Consider the following 23,756-nt stretch of genomic DNA (forward strand, 5'->3'; position numbering starts at 1 on the left):
ACGCGCCGGAGCGCCGCGCCCGATCTCGGCCCGCTGAAGGAGAGGACTACGAGCCCCGGGAGGCCGCGCGAGTGGGCGGGGCGGGGCGCGCGCCTGCGCAGTCGGCCCGGCCGGGCCTTCAAGGTGATGGTGGGGACGGGCGGCGCCGCACGTTGCCCTGCCGCGCGCGCGGGGCGGGGAAGGGGCGGGGACGCGACGCGACGGGACGGGAGCGGCGCGCGCGGCAGCGGCCGTCGGTGAACCGCCGCCCGGTGCGTCTCCATGGCTGGGGGCCCGTGAGGAGGAGCGGTGGCTTTGGCCACAAGGTACCCGCTCGTGTGGGGCCGAGGGGGAGGGGCTGCCGCCCGGGAGCGGGCGGGCACACGGCGGAGGCGGCGGGGGGAGGGGGGCGGCTGCGTTCTCTCTGGCAAACTCCGGGGCCGTTTTGTGTGGCGTGAGCAATGTTGGCCGCCGGTCGCGGACGGTTGTACCGCTCGAGGGCCGTGGTTAGGTTCGGCTCCTCCGGGTGCTTCTCTCCCGAGGCAACCGCTTCCGCGCCTGTCCTGTTGGGTTTTAGTTGTTTTCGGGGGTTTGGGGTTGTTTTGTGTTTTTTTTTTTAGATTGCTTAAAGGGGCTCTACAGATGTTTTCTTGTTTAATAAGTGTTTTGGGCGGGTTTTAGCGACTCGCTTGTGGCGCGTGACAAATACGAGCAAAGGGGCTGGCTTCCCTCGGTAGGAGAATCTCGGAGCTGAGGAATCCGATTTTTGCTCCTCCTGCCTGTCCGCTGGTAAAAATCATGCTTTTTGGCTCACCTTGAGCTTTCAGCGCTTTTTTCTCTTGTGCTTTGTATGAACTAGCTTTGGAGGTCTCTGAATCCCTAGGAGGCAGTGGCTGGCTGAGCAAGACACAACCCTCTTGGCAAAGTCGCATGGAGTTACGGTCCTCATTAGTAATCTGCTTCTGGTAATCGACTATGGGAGTTATCCAAGGAGTCAGACTGAGAAGTCGTAAGAATTTTTGTTAAGGCTTTTAAGTCAAATGTGGATTTGTGTCAGGTAGTGCAAACTGCATGTTCAGCCTCATTTATGTCCATTTCTGAAATGCCTTCTACAAGCTGGCCCAAAAGAGAAAACATTAGTTTGGACATGAAGCGTCCTAGAATTCCTTACCAAAACTAATTCTTAAAATGAAAGCGTTCCTCAATTTACTTAAACCCCAAGATGTTATTGTTGTTGGAAGTATAAACATAAAACGATTTGCCAAAGTTTTGCTACTTTAGGGAGAGACAGGGAACAAGTTCCTCAGTTGGAATGTGTCTTGCTGCACGTCCTGCTAGCTTATGTGACTTGCAGCTGCTTTTGTGTGGGAAATGCATGCACAGAGGATAACATGTCCCCACATCCATCTCCTCCTATGGGGCTGACAGCAGGTGTTTATCTCTTTTTCTGTTCAAGGGCTGTCTGAGGTAAAAGGGGTATGATTGGCCTCTGTGGGAGCATTATTGAATTGCACTTGCTGTGTGAGAAGCAATTCCATCAGGGAGGAAAAAAAAAAATCATTTGATGATTTGGGTAGGTGGATATCAGGTGGCTTGCACATGGCAAAAACTGAGTAGGGAAATACAGACTGCTAAAGAGTATGTAAGGAATGTAAGAAGTTAAAGATTTGTCTAGCATGACTGTCTACAGATCTACTTCACAGACTATAGCAGCTGATAAGAAAAAGGTTTGACCTGGTTTTGGTTTTTAAAAGGATCTGTGTAATTCTCCTGCTGTAGATGATCTTTTCTCCAGATGAACTGACCTAGCTCTGTGTATGTGCTTATAGGCATCACTAAGAAATTGAAGTCTGTTTTTGCAAGACAGGGAGTTCTTGATGTCCCCTTTTCTCAGATAACAGCCCTCAGTTTGCATCTTGACACCTTTCTGGATCTGTAGGGAGTTCTGACTGGTCTTGAAGATACGGCCAGAACAAATTCAAGTAAAAAGCAGAGAGAGCACTGATTTTTAAAATGTAAAACTGCTAGTTGAATACATAATATTCCTTGCAATCAGTTAGTTTTGCGGACTGGAAAGAAGATCCAATATAGTTCTTGTTGGTGTTGATACACTGCAAACCCAGGTAGTTGAAGCTGAACTTATTTTGAAAATTAGATGCAGAAGCAAATTCAACATCGATCAGCAATATTTCAGTATTAAGAATGGAATAAAACCTCTAGAAGAACGGAGGCCTGGGCCCAAAACATGATTGAAGTCTTCCTGGACAGTAATGTATCATCACAATAGCTCATAAGGATTTTACTTTGATATTCTGATGGGTAACTACCCAGTTCCATCACTGTAGATCAAGGATCAACCTCAGGGTCAGGGATTCTTAATGACTCTAAAGTACCTCTAGTAGATTTTTTGACTTGAGACAAATGGATGGTGCAGTATGGCAATAACAACAACAAAAAAGCATATTGCCCAAGTTATAGGACTTTTCCTTAATTTTTAAGTCTTGGATCATGATACCTCTAAAAACCACGTTATTCTTTATTTCCCTGTCATTATAATAAAATTACAGTAAGAGTAGAAAGTTAGTTAAAAAATGCTTATGATCTGTTGTGATGATAACTTCCGCAAGTCAGTTGGTCTTGAAGGTACTAGTACAGGTGTGTTGAGCCCAACATACTTTGTTCATATTAAGTCAAGAATGTATCACTTCAAACTGTCAGGAAAATTATAGTTTGAGCAGGTGTTAGTAGGCCAGATTGGTGTGCCTAGTTATGTCAGCCTTCCCACCTTTTGTCTGCCTTAGTAGGTAAGCAGTTAAGGACAGAAGTCATTTCTGCTTTAGGGCACTGGGATTACACAATAGGGCTTCACGCTGGTTGCTGTCTAGACTTCTGCAGTGCAAATAGTAATGATCTGTGTTCTCATTAATTTTGTGTTTCCTCTAAACAGCTCTAATCCTTTCTACCCCAGTGCCTTCCATCACTCAGTTCTCCCCACATGATCTTCAAACTAGCTACCCATCATACGATTCAACAAAAAATGAAAATTTGTTGTTGTGTTACCAGACATGACACTGCTCCTTCTAAACAAAGACATCTGAATGGTAAAACTAGGTCTTACTCTGTGCATGTCAGAAGGTACCACTTAGCTGGGCTGTAAATTTTAATTCCATGGATCTACTATTTGATTTTGTCCAAAAACTGACCTTGACCATGTGTAACAGTTCTTACATAAACAAAACAAGAAGTTGCATGGCTATGATTGTGGCTTTGTAGAGCATGCTAGCAGATGATCCCTTGCAGCTCTCTAGAACTTGAGTAGTCTGTCCTTGCAGAGTGGGATGAGGGAAGGGAATGGGGGCTAATACAGTCAGGTGCTCACGAACAAAATATAAAACACAGCAGTAGTTTTTTTCAAATGGATGGATTTTGTAGCTTCTAAATAAAAATGCCTGAGTGGCTTTACAGCAGTTCTGTAAGTCTCTTCCAAAAGTGGCTAGTGGAAGAGTTGAGTAGAACATGAGGGCACTTATCTTTTAACTGTAATTAGTTAACTGTAATGTGCTTTCAAAGGTTGCAGTGTTGCAGTCACAGGATTCCTTTCTCAACCTGAATGCAGCAATGTAGTAAATCTGCTACTTCAGACTGTGAGCAGGAGCATTATTAGGGTTCTGTTCCTGAAGTCCCATCAGAGTTCCTTCTGGTGTGAAGACACAGCTCTGTGAGTCTGATGCTCTTTTGGACACTTGTAGATGGTGTCATTTTGTTACTTGCATGGCTGCCAACATTAGCAATCATGTCATCTGTGCTAAAGATGCTGTGTAAGGCATTAAATTTAATAGTGGGCAAGAAAGTTTATCCACTCAGGTATCAAGACCTTAATAAAAATAATGCTTCTTTCATAAGAACAGTTCATGTTCATTTGTAGAGTTGTGGGGAATAGCATTTACTAAAAATTAGAACAAGAGTGTGGTTTTGAGCATGTGTCTGTTCTGTAAATGTTATGATCAGCCTCTTCACACATAATTTTTCAAGATATTCTGATTGATATTACATGTATTTCCCCATATGGAGAAGTTTGAATTCACAACAGAGAATTCAACACTTGCTTTGAATATTTAGAAAAGATTTGTACTTGAAGAGAATGTCTGCCAACAGTAATTCTGCTGAAAGATGAACGTTCTGTATTTTTTGCTGGGAAAAACAACAGCTTTTCAGTGTTTGAAAATGTGAAATAAATGTGGTGGGAGAATAAAAGAAAAAAAATCTTGAACCTAATGCTTCCACTGTGAATTCTGCTGTTAATGAAGCTCTGGGTTTTTTTGTTTGGGGCTTGTTTACAGTTATTCCTACTTTGTTTCTAATTGTGAGGCTTCAGAGTTTTTCCTTGAGCATGTTTTCTGAAAGTCTTAGGAGCACTTTGGGTGAATTTGATGGGTAAAAGACTCGTTACTTGGTGGGGGTTGTTTTAAGTGTTTTGTAAAATTGTTACATAATATAATTTGCATTTAAAATATTATTACAGCCGATACTGTTGATTACGATTGGGTTATGGAGGGAAGAGATACAGAACAATGAGACAAGACCTGTGAAGATTCAAGGTAGCAAAAATAGCGTTTGTCAAGGCTAGAAAAGAAACAGTTTGGTAGTCACAATGCAAGATGAGGCCAAAGGGTGTACAGAGTTGGTGCTAAGATCCAAGTTTAAGCGTATTCCTAATAAATGCCTTTTATAATTAGTCAAGAGAAAGTATTTGAGTACCTAAGCTCTTATTCTATGGTCTGGTCAAAAAGGCTGAACTTTATTTGGGTTAGCACCATTTGTTTTAGTGAAAGTCACAGTATCTGCAGCATGTCTCCAGTTGTTTCATTAGACCTTTCAGGAATAAATATGTGATTATAACTCTAAGAGCTGTTTAAATTAAATATAATCTAAGTTTTATATGTCAGTGAAGTCCTGAGTGATCAGAAAGATTATGAATTAAAAAATGAGCTTGGCTACTAGAATCCAAATTCTGAATAGCAGGAAGTCTTGAGCAAGCTGGAGTTTAGCTTTGTCTGCAACCTTTTGACTGTTACGGATGGCTCTGTTAGTGAAAAGATGTGCACAGCAGATCTGAACTCTGAAGAGAGGTAGCAGAACTTCACAAAAGAAATACCTGAACCCTGAACGTAGAACTAACAGTCATGTTTCTAATGCCTTCCAGCATGTCTTAAAATGTAGAGTCAGAACTCTTGAGATGATCGGTGAAAGTTAAAAGAGGCAAGGAATCTGCCAGATAAAGTTCAATGAACTATCAAGAGGGCAGATCCTAAGAGATTCTCAAACAATGTTTTGGTGAAGTGTGGAACACTGATGTGTGTATGTATTTGTGTTTTAGCATCTAACCCCTCACCAGTTCAGTTGTAGGGGTTTTTTTTCTGAGTGAGTTCAAAGTCATAGGCAGGAAATGGCTGACGTGAGGCTTGCTTATGTGAATTACCTTTTGCAGCCCCTTTTAGTTACTTAGTAGAAGCTTCCCACTGCTTTGTAAACTGCACCCCCACCCCCACACTCCCCTACACCTCCGTGTTAAGGGCCCTCTGGTTGAAAACCCTCTGACAGAAAAACACAAGTGTTTTGAGGGGAATGAACTAACGATACATTGGGAGATACAAGGACAAAAGAGGCTATTAGGGGTTGCTTGGGAAAGTTATTACACAAGAGTGGAATAGAAAGGAGAGAGAATTAGATCTTATTTTGATCATTAGCTTAAAGTGAAAGGTAATGGGCGGAAGGGCAAAATAATACACAGATGAGTACAATCCCTGCTTTGAACTAACAAAGGGCTTTTTAAACATTTTTAGCATAGATGTGTATATATCTATTTCTAAGCTTAGCTAAAAGCATGACTTCTCTAACTTGCTTATTGCAGACGTGTGTCTATAGAGTGACAAATAGACAAAAACCCAAATCAGATAGCACTTTAAAAGGCAGGGTTTTTCCCCTTCCTTTGACATGTGCCTGTTACTTTGGGCGACTCTGGAACCAACATAGAAGCTCCAGCAAATTTATGCTTGTTGGAAGGAATTGTGGAGTAGAGACCTTTTGTAGTATTAGTGTAAGAGGTGTACTTACGTAGAAAATCAGTAGAGGGCAGAATGAAACTTCCGAACGAAGGAACCCAGGGTAGCTGTTCGGCACTGCAAGGCAGGAAAACAGAGTTAAAAGATGGAATAGCACCAGTTATTTAAAACATAGTTCTAAAGAGCAGTAAGCACTACAAGTGATTGTGATACTTTCTTTTAGAAGAATTGGAGAGAGAACATTCACACTTTTATATAATGCTTAGCTGTGTGCAAGCTTAAGATCTAATGCCTTCCAACATAGAGGAAAATGGGGATACAACTGTCATATTGACTGGGTGCAGATCAGCTGTTAAGCCTCCTGTTTAGCATTCCAGATCTATAACTCAACACACAGGCATTACATTAGGTTCTCCTGGGTTTTTTGCCTTCTGAATCCAATGTTCAGACTTTATAAATGTCTACAAGAAGTTTTATTCTTCCTAAAGCTACTTTTTGTTGTGCTTTCTAATACTTAAGTATTGGAAGATTGTAGTAGCGAAGATTGCTGTGTGTGTAAGGACCCTATGAGGGTTTATTCTACTTTCTTGACTTCACTAAGTTTGTTTTAGCAAGAACAAGAGTAGCTGAGATAAAATAAGGGTAAAAAAGTTGTTGGCTTGTCTCCACTTATATCAGTACTGAGCTGTAGTAATATGATCAATTTAAAAATTATAGCATAGCATTTACTAAGTGAAGAGATTAGACGTGATGGAGGTGGGATGGGGCTAATGTTTTAGGGTAATTTGTCTACAAGAGTTTACTCTTTCATTTGTTTTAACGTGATGATTTTTTACCAACAGCTTAATAAATTTCACCATGACTTATTTTGCATTACTCCCTTTAACCTAAAATGTGGTGTTACATGGTTTTTTTTTTTTTTTTTTTAGACAGCCCTAAATGGTAGACAAGATTGGATAGCTAGTGATGCCCAAACTTCAAATTATAACCAAATTTCCTAGTTTAGAATGAATAACAGATTGTATCAGGGACACTGCAAAAGTAGTAAAGGTCATAATACAAATTCTCAATGCTCATTCATATACTCTGGAGGTACTAATACAAAGAATAAAAAGTCCCTATACACTGCCATTTTCCTGTCCGTGGATAGTGACTGCATGCTATGCTGAACCATTGCAGTTACTAAGAGGTTTATCGTTATATTTTACATTGAGTTTAGGAAAAACAATGATGCTTTGCACGTATTGCACTATTATTATAATGATTTTAAAATGTGTTCCCAGGTTTTTAGGCAACCCATAGATGTTTTCTGTTCAGTTGTAGTTTTCTTATTTTGGTTTATTAGTTTGGCAAGATGCGTTTTTTGGGTTTTTTTTAAATATACTGCTAGTGAGTTCTTGACAAGAACAATTTAAATCTGAAAACAAGTTTTGAGATTTTTTTTTTTAATTATGTTTAGTAAAAATGTAAGCAATACAGTGGGGTTTTTTATTAAACCGAGCTGTTTGGATGAGATCTCTGTAAATTTGCTTTTTATGCAGTCTGAAAGGTGAGCTGGAAAGGATTTCTGAAAACTTGGTTTGTGTCCTTTCAAAATCCTTCTGTATATACAACACAACCCTCAAAGTTTGCTTGATTTTACACTAAAAATGACAAGAATGTAAATTAATTCTCTGGGTTCACAGAAAGTTGCCTTGGGAATGGAAAAAAGCTCATGGATTTTCATTGGGAACTCTCCTGTGGTATAATTAATGTTCTTTTTTTAAACAGTAACAGAACAAGTGAAAATGCTTTGAATTCATCCATACTTACATATTGTATTCAGAGTGTTTCTGGTAGAACTGAGAAAATAAACCACTGTAGTCTACATATACTACACCCGCAATTCCCTCAGGTGCTTTCTGACCTCTTTTGTAAAAGAACTTACACTAAAGTTTTTGCCATCTTGTATCTAAACCTGTTCTTGTATTTTAATTTCTCTGGTAGCTCAAAAAAAGTTAATTGTAACAGGGTAACTGTTTTTATACAAGTCATCCTGATGAAAGTTTCATCCGACAGCATCTCTGGCATGATTTCTCTTTCCAACAGCGGATATGCGCAGCAGCCTTTGCTGTACCTATATTGGCCTGGCTTGCTGCTTCTGTGTTTTCCAATGATGCCCTGTTTCTTTTTTGCTTAAAATGTTAGCACACATCCAAAACCATGAATTTGTGGTAGTCACATAGACCAGTTCTGTGACATTGAGAGATCCTGAATTTTTGTTGTCCCCAGGAACAAAAGCAAGTCTAATCTCTACTTCCTAGTAATCACTGGAAGGCAAAGATGTAGCAGAGCAAATGCAAGAGATAGTTCTCTTGGAGTACATCATGTTTATGCCAAAGCTGATCTAAATTATAACAGAAGTACAAAAGTTTGCTAAATAAAACCTCTAGCACTGTAATGAGAAGCTGATCTATGCTTTTCCTCAAGAGGCCACTAGAGCACTCCTTTTGTGTCAGAAGGCTTGTTAATAGCTTGCCATGAGACAGACGTGCCTTCAGGAACTAAATGGATGTCCAAGAATCCCAACCAGGAGTATGTCCTGAACAGCCAAGATCTCTTCAGCTCAGTTTACAGCCAGCTGGAGATACTACTAAATAGTTAGCCAGAAAATGACAGCACTGAAGAGGACACCTTATCCCAGAAGTGTTTGTGTATCTTTTCATAGTTTGTCCTACTAGCATCTAGGCAGTCACTGACCACATGGGATTCTTAAAGCAGAGAACAGCTATATTTGTCCTTAGACTCTCCATATTTATTTTTTTCTCCTTGTGGCATTTTTAAGAGAAAGCTAATGTAGAAATCTAAGATGCTTTAAAACACTTTCTGCTCCCCACCCCTGGCAAAATTCTCATGCCACAGACTGGCTGCTTTTCCTTCTACCTTGGTATCTGAAGATTCTAGCTTCTGTCCTTTTCTGTGCCTTGGCAGCATTGTGCAACAGCATGAAAAAAATGAAATACACTAAAATGAAGAAACAACTTTTGAAAAGTCACTAGGTGCAATTGTGGATAACATTTAAGTTACTGTCCTGACTTCTTGAGAATCTGAGTGGTTTTAACAACCTAAAGTTACAGGGGCAATTGTACAGCTTATAGCTCCAGTAATTTCTTTAAGAAAAGTATTATATTTAGAGAATAAAATTGTCTCAAATCCATAGGCTGACACACTTTCTCCCACTGCCTGTTGAGTGCACAGGGTACTAGGAACTCCCTTTCACTAATTGCATCCTAAAGGACAGATTTCTCTGTATTCATCTCATGTTTTAGAGGGACGAAACAACTAGTTTCGTATTTCTTTGGACCTCCAACCACATTAAGTGTGCACTTTGAGTTGTCTGCCCTGTTTAAGATGTTTGCAATGTTGAGCCAAGTAATTAAAATATTAGTTTAGCAGCTGCATCCATCACCCCTTTAACAATATTCATTTCTTTAAAATCAATTTACAAAGTGTATGCTATATTAATCTGTTATTTTATTCATTTGCCTTTCCTACATCCTACTGTAACCATTATAATACTTCCCTTGTTTAGTCTTATAGTGCTGCTGGATAGTAGTGTAATCCTCAACTTACTGACACTTCAAAAGTCTCTCCTGTGTTCATTTAGATAAGTAAAATAAAGCACGTACCTATGAAACACAGTAGGATTGTTAGGAAAATTCCAACCTTGTTTTGAAAAACCTGTTTTCTTTTATTCTCTCAAATACAAGCACTATTGTATCTAAGCCTTTTCTTATATACCAAGCATCTAGCAAAAAGCTTTTTTAAAGTGGAGAAGCAAAAATTAAGCTGTTTCACAGTATTAGCTAGAACCCACACTATTGTCTGTGCTTACAAGGTTCACGACCTTTTCAGGATCTACACTAGATGGTTAGGGAACTTCCCCTTTGACCAGCCAGGTCTTGCATAATGGAGGAAAAAACCCTTAATGACTTCCAAGTCCATTTGAGGATACAGAAACAAAAAAAGTGGTGTGGCAAGTCTTGTCAGTGGCCGTGCTAGTTCCTCTGCTTTAAAGCCATTGGTGACATTCTATTTTTAAATCTTATACGGTGCACCTAACTCTGTGAGCAGAGGCCTTGAAACTCATTTACTAATCACAACTATGCTAGCAACTGACTGATGAGTGTTGAACACATAGTAGTGACCCATTGCTGCTTCATGTTAAGGAGAATTCTCACCCCCTGGGAGCCCTTTCGTACCCCAATGTTCTGCAGTCATTGTAATGAATCAGAGGTGTGGTACGGTCTTACTTTTGTGCTGTCAGTAGCTGCAGGACAGCAAAACCTGGAAACGGTGTTCTGAGAAATGCTACTATATGTATACTATATAGAATGGGAAAATTCAGAAATACTTCCTCGGTTTCTTCTTGCTTCTGTACAGAATGATCTCCTTCCAAGGCTGTTGGAATGCAGAGCCATGTTAATAACATTAATGAACCAAAATCAGAGTGCTGAGCATGGTTTCCCCCATGTTGTATGGTGGCAAGTTTCAAAGCTTGTTTGGAACAGGTACTTTTCAATAGGGTACCATCCACTGAAAATAGCTGAACAGCAGAAGTCTGACCCAAGAGCTCCCAAATTCTCACAGATGGATAGGTAACCTTTGCTGAGTCTGCTGGCAGGATATTGTGAAAATCTACTTAGGGCAGATGCTCAGTGTTGTGTACTGTTAGTGAGAGGGGGAAACAGTCCTCCGTGGAGAGTTTTGATCCCTCAGGAGTGTTAGTGGCAATAGGCAAACCAGGTAGTTGTCGTCTTCCAGTTTGTTGTTATAATTTCTATAAATCAGTAAGGTGGTTGGTGTATGACAGAGTCCCATCTTAACACTTGAGTTTTGCTGAGTGTTTTACACTACTTTTTGTTTTGAGAAGCAATTGCATTTGGATCTAAGTAGTCAGCAAGAATCTGGACTTCTTGTAAAACTAGAGATACCACAAGCAGTTACAACTTCCAGTGAATTCTTACAGAAGACTGACTTGCTCTATAAGCAGCAGTACTTCTTGGCTCCCACTGAGTTCATAACTCAACAGGAGTGAGTAACTGCTTGCTTGCATAGAGATTAGAGTTCCCTTTTCCCCTGTTGATGCAATACCTCCTGTTAGGGTGAGTTCAACAAAAGTGGGTGTCTATGCTTCACATGCAAGGTAGAGGTTACTGGGGAGTTTGAAACCATTCTGCCAATCTTTTCCCCACATCAAACATTGTTTAATTCTAGTAATTGCAATTAATTCAAGCACAACGATAACATAAAAATACCTAGAAAATATATAGGCAAGAATGTTCCAACAGATGCATTTGGGTTATGAAACTTTTGTCTCTTGGAAGGAAACAGTAATTCACAGTTGACGAACTTCTAAGTTACGCAGAAAAAAAAATCTCCCATTAGTGTGTCAGTATCCAAAGGCGAATTTATACCAATAAATTCTTCAGTAAGCAAGGTTTCAGGCTGACCAAAAATCTTCATAATGTTAGTTTGCTGTTGTTGGTATTTCTCAAAATGCACCTTTTTTCTACTTTAGCAGAGTCATCAATATGTTCAAGACATATGTTTGAAAGGTGGTGAACTAGTGGAAGAGTTGCAACTTTTTGAAGATACAAACCTTACCATACTTTTCTTGTTGCATATCTGGAAAGTAATAAAGGGTATGTATGGGTTCATTTTTTTTAAAACTTCTGCCTATGTTATGAAGTATTAATCATTTTCAGCAGCCTAGACAAATTCACTATCAAAACACCTGACTGAAAGATATTTAAGTCTATAGGTGAAGCAGACATGAAGACAACAGTGGAGTTTCAATTAAACTTGAATGATTTCTAGTTAGGATCAAGAATTATGATAATTAAAAACATAAAAGCATCAGAAAGATTCGAAGGTTGTAATATGACTTAACTGGCATTTGTTACATAAAATCAATTAGTGGCACTTTTTTGGAAGGAAGGAAAATTAGTTCTGTAACTTGCAGTCATTGTATAAAGGAAAGGAGAGAGTTAGTAGTTCATTCACTAGTTCAAAGCATGCATTTGGGGCAGGGGTGGAAATGACTTCTTTATGTCTATGCATGCCAAACATAATTCCTCTGTTCTGTGGGGAATCTCTCAATGGTTCTTTTGAACTTTCAGGAGTAACTGTTAAGTATTCAAAATCATAAAGTTAACTGGGCTATCCACAGTTTTAAAATATTCTTTGCATTGTAATATTTTGGAAATTGCAGTTCAATTTTGCTCCTGTTAATACATGACATTCAACAGTACCATCCCCCTTCCTAACAGGTGTATACTGGCAGGCTGTTATGGTTAGGTTTGTTACTATTAAGGGGATTGATTGATTATTAATAGTAATTATTATTATTGATTTGTGTGTGTGTGTATGAACCTTTACTCTTAGTTCAAAATAGTATAGAACACGAAAAGATATACCAAAACTAAGAATGTATTTACACCAAAAGTTAATTTTAATTGCACTAGAGTGAGTTCATACTACATTTATGTAGGCTCAAAGTGTCACTCAAACTATCAACTGCTGCTAGAAGTGAAGTTTCAAGGGTAATTTTTCAATAACTGTGCCAGATTATGCAGATAAAAGCAGTAGATAGCACTAAACACCTAGAAATGTTTTTAGAGAGTAGAATGAGCATTTTAGCTGTGAGGAGCAGAGTGTGTTAAGTGAAGGGGCCATTTTAGTTCAGAACGCTAAAAAAGTGAGTTCTAAATATTTGCTTAATTCTAGAAGGTAACAATTTCTGCAAAGCAAGATAAGGAAAACATTTTAAAGTAGAAGAATAGAAAGCAATTTAAAATTTGAGAATTTCAAGTGGCATTGGAGCAAATAGAAATCAGATTCCTGAAATGCATTTCATTTACTCTTTTTTGTTTCCTCTCTATAGAAACCTCAGCCACACTTCATCAAAATGCAGCGGAGTCTATTACATACTGCATCTCAGCTGGCGCATGGGACGTGTTTGGTTTTTCCTCGCACTAGTACCTTTCAGTGCTTAAAAGGACAATCAGTGTTGTCTGATGTTGGATGCAAAGTGATTTTAGCACTGGACCCTCCTAAACGATGTCTTCATGCAGGTGCAGCACACTTTGCCTCAAAGAAAAGCGCTTTTTCATCACAGCCAGCAGACACTCCTCACAAAGTATCAGAAGAGAGAAATCCTTTGACTTCAGCCACTGATACACCCAAGCAGAGCCCTGTAGAGTCAGATTCTTCAGATCCTGATCCGTTACAAGACAAATCAATTAGTCTCGTTCAGAGATTCAAGAAAACTTTTAAACAATATGGAAAAGTCATGATTCCAGTGCATCTTCTGACTTCCACTGTATGGTTTGGATCCTTTTACTATGCAGCCATGAAGTAAGTTGGTATTTTGTTGCAGTGCCCAATACTGCTGTTGAATTGAGACTGACTTTCACAGGTGAAAAGACATAGAAATTATTATTACATGTTAAAAAGTGCCTCTGTATCTAGTAGGGAAATGATGCTTCAGTTAAAAATGTAGCCTAAGGTTAGTATCGAAAGTATATAGGATTCATGAGAGTGTCACATACATACTATTGTCATGCAGTTATTGCTGTGTACCAGATATGTTGCTAACATTTGAAGGAATGCTCATCTCCCCAAAATATGCACAGATGTAAACAGCATTGAAATTACTAGTAACCTCTCACAAGGTAAAGATACGGATTTGGAATCCTGATTACAAATTGCTAGGTGAGATCTTTATAGACCTGTTCTTCTTTTGCTGTTGGACTTGAGGGTTATTTTACCACTTCTTCCCCCCTTCATCCCCAGTCCTCCCTCATCATTGGACTTCCATGTCGTTTACCTTACTCTGAGCTCCTTGCAAGCCATGTATATCTTTTCCTTTTTTACTTCTGTTTCCTGTCTTTCCTGTCTTCCACTGAAAAAATTGCTACTGTAGGCCAGACTTTTTAATTGGAAATTAAATATTTGTGTGGCTAAAAAAAGGATAAGTATTCTAATTTTAGTTTCTTTCAGCTATAGCATGTGCCAGACACTGTTCTGGAAAATGGCATTTATTGTGGAAAAAAACCTACTATATCAGCTATGAGCTGCTAGTTCAGGTGAAAGAGTTTTTATCTATCTGCAAATGGTTTGCTAAATATAAGTAAATGTTTATCTCTGGATTGCAAGTGTTGTATATTTAATAATAGAAAGCATGAAACAACGACAGTTCATGGCGGCAGCAATGGGGCTTTGACATCTGAATGCCTTACCGCACAAGTGTTTGTTTTAGTTACTCTAACCAGCTGGCATAATTGCCCTTTCTAGGAGCTATAGATCCAAATGTCATTCTAAATTTAGCTCATGTCAGAGGAATAAAGGTCTTGAGCTATAAAAATATTTTGCTTTGGATGAATTCGGGTTGATGCTTACATCCAGACATTTCAGATTGAGTGAAGATTACTTTTCTTGAAACACTTAAGTTAGCTAAAATCAGTATTTATTTGATGGATGAAAACAACAGAAATATTTAACTAGAAACTAATTATAACAAAGCTTCAGTTTGTCATGCCACAGGAGCAAGACCCTCCTGAAGTGGAAAATACCTTTCAGAATGACTGCTCATGATATGAGATTAAACAATGGTGGTTTATGAAATAACATTGTTAATGCTGTCTTTCAGATCTTACTTGGTCTCCATTTTCTACTCTGGGGCTAGGCCTTCAGATTGTAGTTCTAGTAACTATTAGTAAATTACTGCCTGTTACTGATGCTGAAGTGATCGCATGCACAGAAGAATGCTTTAAATAGTAGGTAGAAATGGATAATGATACTAATAATACATCACTAAATATTGGAAAGTCAGGTCATCTATAACTGCATGTAGCTTTCTACTGTAATGTAAAGACAGTCTGTCTTTTTCTTTGGTGCTGATGTTAGCTTCCCTGGTTTTCAAATAGAAAGAAACAGTGATAGGAGCTCCCTCCACCCACCTTATATTGACAAGGTAGAACAACTGGGCACAAAACCCCTGAAGTCTTGTCCGTATAGCACGTTGCTTCCTTTTCTTTTGCCACATTCCATTTGTTTGATATATTTAAAAGTGAATGGAGGACACAGAAGTATGGATTCAGTGCTTCTGGGCACGCTGCAGATTAGTCTGAAATTTTAGAAAGAAAAAAAAAATTATTTTGGGTAAAACAGAACATGAAGTTGAACCTGCACAACGGGAGCCTGAGTAACTGTCTTACCACCATTATATCTACTTGCCTCCAAACGTAATAAACTGGGACACAGGTAAGTTAGTAGCTACTCAGCCCAACAGGGATAGTATAAATGAGTCACCTTTTGGAATGCTGAAAAGAACATTAATTTGCCTATATGTACAGAAATATAAATCCTGTAAGTATATTGATTAGATGAAAAAATACTTTGCTATCAAATTACAAAGTTTGTATAATAGAGTTAAAGAATGGAAATGGTACTGTAAATCACTGTTCAGGTTTCAAATTCCATTCAGGTTGCCAATTTTTTTTCTCTTTTATAGAGGAGTGAATGTTGTTCCATTCCTGGAGTTGATTGGCTTACCAGAGAGCATAGTAAACATCCTGAAAAATTCCCAGAGTGGAAATGCACTAACTGCATATGCATTGTATAAAGTAAGTATAATTATAGTTTGTAAATAAGCTCTAAATCTTGCCTGGTGAACTGAACAGGGTTTATTTGTTTACAGCAGAAAGAATTAATGCTGTTTTCGCTCTTTGATAGTTACACATACTTCAGCGTTCATTTTTGTAGTAAGAATAGTCACATGCAAATTGATAGGGACTCTGTGTTCCTTTAAGGAGTCTGTCTGTATTTCTAAAATAACTTCTTTGTTTGCTGCAGAACTGTTGTCTGCCCTCAGAGCTTTAATTACAATTAAGTTATTCCTCTGTATTCCTGACATAATGAACAGGGATAAAGAGGTAAAGTCTAAACACCTCATGACTTCCAGGTAAACATACAGTTGTTATTATCCTAGAGGATTCGCTAGTTTGTCTTCCTACGTTAGTTCTCCATCATTGTCAAGTACTTTTGTTGTCCATTTGAATCAATTACTTACATTCAGGTTTGGGTCTCTCTTTATTGCTTTATAGGTGCCCAATCTGTGTTTGGGAAACTTGAAACATGTCAGACCATGCAAAAACAAAGTTCTATATTTGCTTCGAATGCCACTTATCTGTTTTGTTTCCAAATGCGATGTGCTTCTTACCTGTTATTTAAAGGCGTTATTTTCCCAAACAAAATGTGAAAGCACTACTCTTGCTAATTATTCCTGTGCCTAAAAGAGACCAATAAATAAATGTGGTTAAATATAAAGAATTTATTATAACTGGGAGATCTGGCAGAAACTTTCAAGATGTGGAAGCATTAGAATAGGTTGCAAAGGGAAGATTGTGCAGGCTTTATCTTTGAAGTTCTGAAAGAACAGGTTAGCCTTTCTAGAATAATGAACGTGGTTTGTTGTGTCTTGGATTAGCTGACCTCTGAAGGTCTCTTTTAGCTCTAGCTTTCTATGTGTGGGTCCTAGTTTTGGACTGAAAGATGCCTATACTCTTGTGAATTTTAGAATTTAAAGTATATCTTGTTTGCTTACATGGCTCAGTGTTGACATACTGTCTGTTCTGAATTGCATTTTGAGATGCCTAATGCTCATCCCACAAGCTGCACAGGGAGTTGTTGTGGTTTTTTTTTTTTAAATGTAAATCTAATGCCTGTGCTAGTTTTGTCAAAAGGATACTTTAAATAAAAAGTATGCATTTCTGGGGGATCCACTGTAAATTGGCTTATTTCCTTATAAATAGAAGATCTTTTTAGTATCTGACACTGGCCAAAATAGATTTTCCATATTAAAAATACCTTTTGCTAGATAATATTGTCCTGTTATATTGATATGGTGTGTTCTTTGGTTTCTTTAAGATTGCAACTCCTGCCAGATACACTGTGACTTTGGGAGGAACATCCATCACTGTTAAATATCTACGTAAGAATGGCTACATGTCCACACCACCACCAGTAAAGGAATATCTACAAGATAGGATGGAGGAAACAAAAGATAAAATTACAGAGAAGATGGAGGAAACAAAAGATAAAATTACAGAGAAGATGGAGGAAACAAAAGATAAAATTACAGAGAAGATACAAGAAACCAAAGATAAAGTTTCATTTAAAAAAATAAAGGACTAGGAGGGATGCTTAATTTTTGGATATATCAAATTTAGCACTTTAACCTTTTGTGAGGCAGGATATACAAAGTGCACTTCTGAGCTTTTTTCTTTTTTCTTTTGTTTTTTCTTTTTTCTTTTTTTTTTCTTTTTTTTTTCCCTTGTCTGGAGACTACAATTGCTCTGTGGATTTAAAAATTCTGTATATTCACCAAGGTTAAAGTTCCCTGGGGGAGAGTAGTTGTGACAAAATTTCAATTTACAGAAGGAATAATGAATCACAAATTAGAATTTCACGTGTCCATTGGTAATAGTGTTAACAGTTACTCTTCCCTCTTTTCTTCCCCCTGCCCCCCTCAAAATGAAGATGGTTTCTTTCAAAAGCCACTACTTTATTCTTCTTCCATCATAGTGCACAGCCATTATTCCATTAGACTGAATCTTCCATTAAATGAGAATGAAGATTTCTCTGCTGGGAAAGGCAACATATTTTGCTTTTCAGAGTATGTGGACCCAGGCCTCTTCAATAGTGATCATCTCTCAACTTGGAGACAGACCATTATCAGTGATACTGCACGTGAAGGAGTCAATGGATTAGCCAGTCAGTTGGAATGAATTGTAATGGCTATGCTAACTTCAGCTGAGCTGAGCTGTGATAGTTTACAGGTTTGGACTATGAATCTTTCTTGGACAGTGTATCTTTTCAGAAATCTCAACTGAAATCTATGGGAAGATGAGTTAATCACAGTAGCCATACTATCAAGTATACTTTGTTTCCTAAAGTTGATTTACAGTAGAAAAAAAGTTATTAAATGAAATTAATCAATAATTGTATATTAAAAGCTAGGATTTTTTTATTATGTTGAAGTTTACAAAACTGTTCCATTTCATTTTCAGAACAAAAAAAATTCTGAAAGAGAAGTTTACTTGAGAAATTGGTATACCAAGGGGCTTTTTAAATACATGCAAAGTTAAGAGTTAAACCCAAAAGTTCCTCCTCCCATTCAGGAATCCCTCAGACTTTAGTAGAACAATTTAACTAAAATAAGCATAATTTCAGAGACAGAGATCACCATCTACCAAATCTTTTTTCCCCTGGATTTTCTTAGGTCAAGCAAATACTTATTCATAGCTGAAGGCTGAAATGCTGTCTCAGAGATGTCATAAAGGACTGAAGTTCAAACTGTTCTATTTGACTGGGCAGGCAACCTTCTCTCATGGTTTTACTCAAATGTAGGCTAAATTGAAGTGTTCTTTTTTCCTATTTCTATTACAGATCCCACTTTGTAGCTGCGCTCTGCATGTGTATCTTGTTTCATAAAGGTGGGGTTTTGCAGGGGGATATGCAGAAGCAACAGAGTTGGGCCCCGAGCATTGTAAATTACTAGAATAAAAGAATATGGCTGACAAAGTGTCAGCTCTGTCCCACTCTTATGTGTTCAGTCAAGTCACTGAGAGCCTCTCCATGTTTGAGTGAGTTGAACTTCATTAACTTAATTATGCAGGATTGATTATATACTTCTCTGCCTCTGTCCACATGTCAAATCGTGACTGCAATCTATTGCCTACCTCACAGGGATGTTGTGAGGAATAATCATTGTATATACATCTTCAGGGCATTGAAAAGTGCCATGTTTCTGATAAATATTATTAAAAAGTAATTCTGTGAACTCAACGCTGCTGAGATAAGCACTACTGTAGAATTACAGTTAATAGATGCTTTTCTTTTTTTCTATTTTAGTGTACTTTTCCGTACTCTCCTTATGCACGCATTCTTCTGATGTGGGTGTTTGTTCTGGTTTTCCATTTTCGCAGGTAGTGTTGCCTCTGTCCTGCAGCACCCTGCAAAGCCTGAAGTCTGCCCCAGTAATACAGCATGGTCATCCTTGCAGTCTGGGACCACACGTGGGAACCTCTTGGTGCAGCTCACAGGATCCATCTCTTCTCTGCACATGGCAGGGGTTGCACGGGGTTGCACAGGGTTGCTGTCCTAGGATGGGTCTGTAGCCCCCCCCAGGCATGTTAGAACTCATTTATTACATAGGGGTTTTTTGGTACCCCCATCCTCTTGCCCTTCCCCATGTCCAGCTGGCCTGTGACCACTCCAGTGCTTGCATGATCCCTCACTACCAATGGTAAGTGCAAAACATCTCCTCTCTTAACTATGTGCAGTAGACTGTCCTAGGTGACCATTTCTGCATCTGCAGGAGCAGCTCATAGTGACTATTGTCAAGGGCCTCATCTATGTACTGTTTGGTCAATTTTGCAGCATGAACAGCCTCAAGGAGTTTCTGGAACAACCCCATCCTCCACCCAGCACATCAATTAACCAAGCACACAATTAGGTGGATTGATCTACACAAAGCGGGAGGGGAAATCAAGACTTTGAAAATCTGACCTGGAGAGCAATTAGTCAAATGCTCGCTTGCACTGGTGACCTTGTCTCAAGTCAGCCTCATCTGGAATCAGTGCATTGCCTCATTAGCACAGAGACCAGCTGGGGCGTTCTGGGCTACCCAGGGGATGAATGACACTAGCCCACTGGGTGCCCAGCATGTACCCAGCTACACTGCAGTTTTAACTATAGGATAAAGTTGACTTTCATCCTTGTATCTATCTATCTCACTTATAACTTGATTTCCATAGCTCTTACCACAATACTTGGGTGCACTTCTTGTTACTGATGTGTCCCTGTGGCTGGAAGCCAGCGTCCATCCCCCTTTGGTGAGGCAGTGCACCCCAACTGCTCACAGGCTGGGTGTTTGCATCAAGCACGGGGCCACCTGAGGACAACACTGGGTCTCCTCTTACTGGTGCCCAAGCCAGCAGAGTTGGCACACTGCCATGTGGCAGCAGTGTCCCTCAAGGTGGAGCAGCACCAGGGGGTGTCTTTGGCAGCACAGAAGGAACAGAGAGGCAGGTGCCATGGCCTAGGAAAGCAAACAGTTTGGCTGCAGCACCTAGAGCTGACATTGAGGCAGCCAAGAAGCGACCCGAGCAAGGCGGTGCCCAGCAGAGTGCCAAGAGCCCTTGGTGAGGTGAAAAGCCCAGGCAGAAGCCCAGGAGCCCCATCCATTGCCTGCAGGACCATCCAGTCAGTGTTAGGAGGGGCTGCTGCCTTCTGGCAGCTCAGTATCCTCATGGGAAAGGGCTGTCCCTTTGTCCCTTTACCTTTCCTTTAAGGCAGGGGGGTGGGTGTCCCTCCACCTCTTTGCAAAACCTTCAGCAATCTGGTGAGACCAGGACTAAGGCATCTACCACCACACAAAGTGCTGCTTTGGTGACTTTTACCCCACTTCTGCCTGCTCCCTGCCTCGCACATAACGCCACTGGAGACCATCATGTTGTCTGCTTCTGGTACAGGTACATATGTGAAGGCACTGAGCGCCTGCCAGAGCAGAAGCTGACATAGTGTCCAAGCAGGACCAGGAGCCAAAGGTACAGCCTGAGATGGGGCTAGACCCAGAGTGGCAATACCAGAGCTGAAGTAGTAACCTGAAAAGGAGCTGAAGCTGAAGTAGTGGCCCAAGACAGGGATAAAGATGCAGCCTGTGTAAGAACCCAAGCCAAGTGACTGCTTGAGCAGGAGTTCAAGCCAAAGTCACGGCCTGAGGTGAAGTAGCAACCTGAGCTGGAGGCAAAGTCTGGCTGGAGCTAAATAAAGAGCCTGAGATGGGGCTGGAGGCAAAATAATGCCCAAATGAGGACCAGCGCCAAAAATATGACTCCATCAGGAGCAGGAGCCAAAGTTTCAGCCCAAGCACTGTTCAGAGCCAGAGTCAAAGTAACAGCCCAAACAGGGACTGGAGCTAAAAAAAAAATCACAGCCCAATATCAGGCTAGAGCCGCATTTGCCACCTGAGGTAGTGCCAGAGCCAACGTCATAACCCAGGATGGGCTGGGATGAAAACCATGGCCAGAGATGGGGCCAGAGCCTACAGCGCTGCCTGAATAGCAGTCAGAACTACAATAGCTGCCTGAACATGGACCAGAGCCAAATTTGAGTTGGAGGCAAGTAGCAGTCCAAGGTAAGGCAGGAGCTGAAGTCACAGCTCGATATAGGGCCAGAGCCAAAAAAAAAAAAATCACAACCAGAGATGCCATTGGAGATGAAGCCACAGACCAACATGGGGCTGGAGCCAAAGTAACAACCTGCTATCAAGCCATAGCCAAAGTTGCAGACCAAGCAGACACTGGAGCTGAAGTAGTGACCCAGTATTAGGCCAGACCAGAGTCAGAGGCCTGAGATGGGTCTGGAGCTGAAATTGCAACCTGAAATTGGAATGGAGCTGAAGTCACATCTAGAGATGGGGCCAGAGCTGAAGCCATGGCCCAAGATTTCAGCCAGAGGCAAAGTAACAGCCCAAGATGTAGCAAGGAATGAATTAACAACCCAAATAGGGGCTGGAGCCAAAGAAAGATGTGGCCTGAGATTGGGCCAGAGCCAAAGGCGGAGCACAAATATCACCACCGCTGCTGTTGCAGCTCAAGATGGAGTTGGAGTTGAAATCACAGCCTGATGATATGGGGCTGGAGCCAAACTTGCAACCCAGTATTGAACCAGAGACAAAGATGTGGATGGCGAGGTGGCCAGGGTCAAAGTCACAGCTTGATATGGGGCTGGAGCTGAAGTAGCAGCCAAAATACGTGCCAGAGCCACAACAGCTTTCCAAGCAGGGCCAGAGCCAAAGTTGTGCTCTGATATCAAGCCGATGGCAAAGTAGCTGCCTGAGATGGCACCAGAGCCAAAGTCACAGGCTGAGCAGGGGCCAATATCAGGCCAGAGATTAAGTCACAGCCCAATACGGGGCCAGAACCAAACCTGCAATCAGATATTATGCTGGAGCCAAAGTGGCAGCCCAAGATGGGGGAGACAAATTTTTGGCCTGAGCAATGGCTGGAGCCAAAGTTGCAGATGAAGCTGTAGCTGGAGACAAAGTCACAACCCAAGATGGGGCTGGAGCCAAAGCCTTGGCCCAAACAGGGACTGAGTCACAGCAGCCTCCTGAAGAGGGGCCAGAGCCAAAATAGCCACTTGAGTAATGGCCAGAGCCAAAGCTCTGGCCAAAGATGGGGCTGGAGGCAAGCTGCAGTCCAAGATGGGGGCCAAGCAAAAATCTTGGCCAATATTGGGCCAGAGCTGAAATTCCTGCCCCATCTGGGGCAGGAGCTAAAGTCTCATTCCGATAGCTTGACAAAGCTGAAGTCACAACTCTAATTTGGCACCAGTGCTGAAGTCACAGCCCAAGCAGGGGCCAGAGCAAAAGTTGCTGCCTAATATCAGGTGGGAGCCAAAGACACAGACCAAGATATGGCAGAGCAGAAGCCAAGGACCAAGCAGGGGCCAGAGGAGACATGAAAGCCTGAGCTGGAGCTGAAGTCATGGCCCAATATAAGGCTGGGGACAACCCGCGATGGGGCCAGAATCAAAGAAGTTGTGGCTCAAGATGGGGCCTAGAGCTGAAATCATTGCCAAAGATGGAGCTGGAGCCAAGGTAGTGGCCCAAGATGGCTCGAGATCTTTACTCACAGCCTGAACAGAGGTCAGAGCTGAAGTCACAGCCCGAGATGGGGCCAGAGCCAAAACTGCAGCCCAATAATGGGCTGGAGCTGAATTTACAACCTGAGCAGGACCTAGCATCAGAATCACAGCCCAAGATGGGGCCAGAACCAAAGTCATAGTCTGACACGGGGCCAGTGCCAAAGTCATGGCCTGGCATCAGGCTGGAGCTGAAGTCTCAGTCCAAGATGAGGTTGGAGCTGAAATCACGGCTTGAGCAATGGCTGGAGCCAAAGCGATGGCCAAAAATGGGGCCAGTCAAAATAATGGCCTGAACAAGAACCAGAACCAGTCGTGGCTGAAGTTAGTGCCAGAGCTGAAGGTGCAGCCCAAATCGGGGCTGCAGCCAATGTCAAAACACATTTTCCTGATTGTGTCCCCTTCAGGCTATCAGCTTAGAGCTTTGCACTGCATTTGTCCTTGTTCATCACTTACCGTCAGCAACAACAATAATTAGAGAATTGTAATTAACCCCTGGCAATTATCTGGCTATTTTGATGAAGGTGATCTTCTTAAGTAGAAAGAATACATCTTGATTTCATAAGCCTGCAGTTGCGTTAAGTTTGGGCTTGAGTGTGATGAATTGATTGGACAATCGCAGAGAAGGTAGCATGGGGAGGATACACAGACTTGTTTAAGAATGGAAAAAAAAAAACCAAAATCGCAGGCCTACTACGACAGAGGAAGAGTTTCATAAAGAGACACAACTACAGAAAGATTTCTAGCTGCGTCTGGGTCTGACCAAGTGGGCAGAAGGAGACAGGTACTGTTTAAAAAAAAAAAAAGTTTACAAATCTGTTACTTTTTCTGTGCAGAATTGGTATAACTGAAAGCTGCTCAGTGCTTTGCAGGTGCCAGACAGGAGACATCCTTGTGACATGGGGCAGCTCTGTGAGTACTTGCTCCTCACAGAGGCAGCAGCGAATGCAGCTCTCTAGC

General features: G+C 40.9%; 1 protein-coding gene across 3 annotated transcripts; it reads left to right on the forward strand.

Moving 5' to 3' along the window:
* Positions 1 to 173: 173 nt before the first annotated feature.
* On the forward strand, positions 174 to 18,927 carry FAM210A (family with sequence similarity 210 member A). 3 transcript variants are annotated; one of them, XM_052787371.1, is made up of 5 exons: positions 174 to 305; positions 11,602 to 11,725; positions 12,967 to 13,439; positions 15,598 to 15,709; positions 17,013 to 18,927. In XM_052787371.1, exons 3-5 carry the CDS (start codon positions 12,991 to 12,993, stop codon positions 17,277 to 17,279), a joined length of 828 nt encoding a protein of 275 aa, XP_052643331.1. In that variant the 5' UTR covers positions 174 to 305; positions 11,602 to 11,725; positions 12,967 to 12,990; the 3' UTR covers positions 17,280 to 18,927. The 3 variants fall into 3 exon arrangements, with proteins under 3 accessions (XP_052643331.1, XP_052643330.1, XP_052643332.1); XM_052787370.1 differs by having other exon boundaries at positions 193 to 305; positions 11,605 to 11,725; XM_052787372.1 differs by lacking the exon at positions 174 to 305 and adding an exon at positions 9,076 to 10,591.
* Positions 18,928 to 23,756: the final 4,829 nt, after the last annotated feature.

This window comes from Harpia harpyja, chromosome 5 (genome assembly GCF_026419915.1).
Source record: "Harpia harpyja isolate bHarHar1 chromosome 5, bHarHar1 primary haplotype, whole genome shotgun sequence".
Taxonomy (NCBI): Eukaryota; Metazoa; Chordata; class Aves; order Accipitriformes; family Accipitridae; genus Harpia; species Harpia harpyja.

Coding starts and splice junctions, on each gene's coding strand:
- FAM210A (XM_052787371.1), top strand. CDS start 12,991: ATGCAGCGGAGTCTATTACATACTGCATCTCAGCTGGCGCATGGGACG. Junction 13,440..15,597: donor TTTTACTATGCAGCCATGAA/GTAAGTTGGTAT, acceptor TCTCTTTTATAG/AGGAGTGAATGTTGTTCCAT. Junction 15,710..17,012: donor CTGCATATGCATTGTATAAA/GTAAGTATAATT, acceptor GGTTTCTTTAAG/ATTGCAACTCCTGCCAGATA.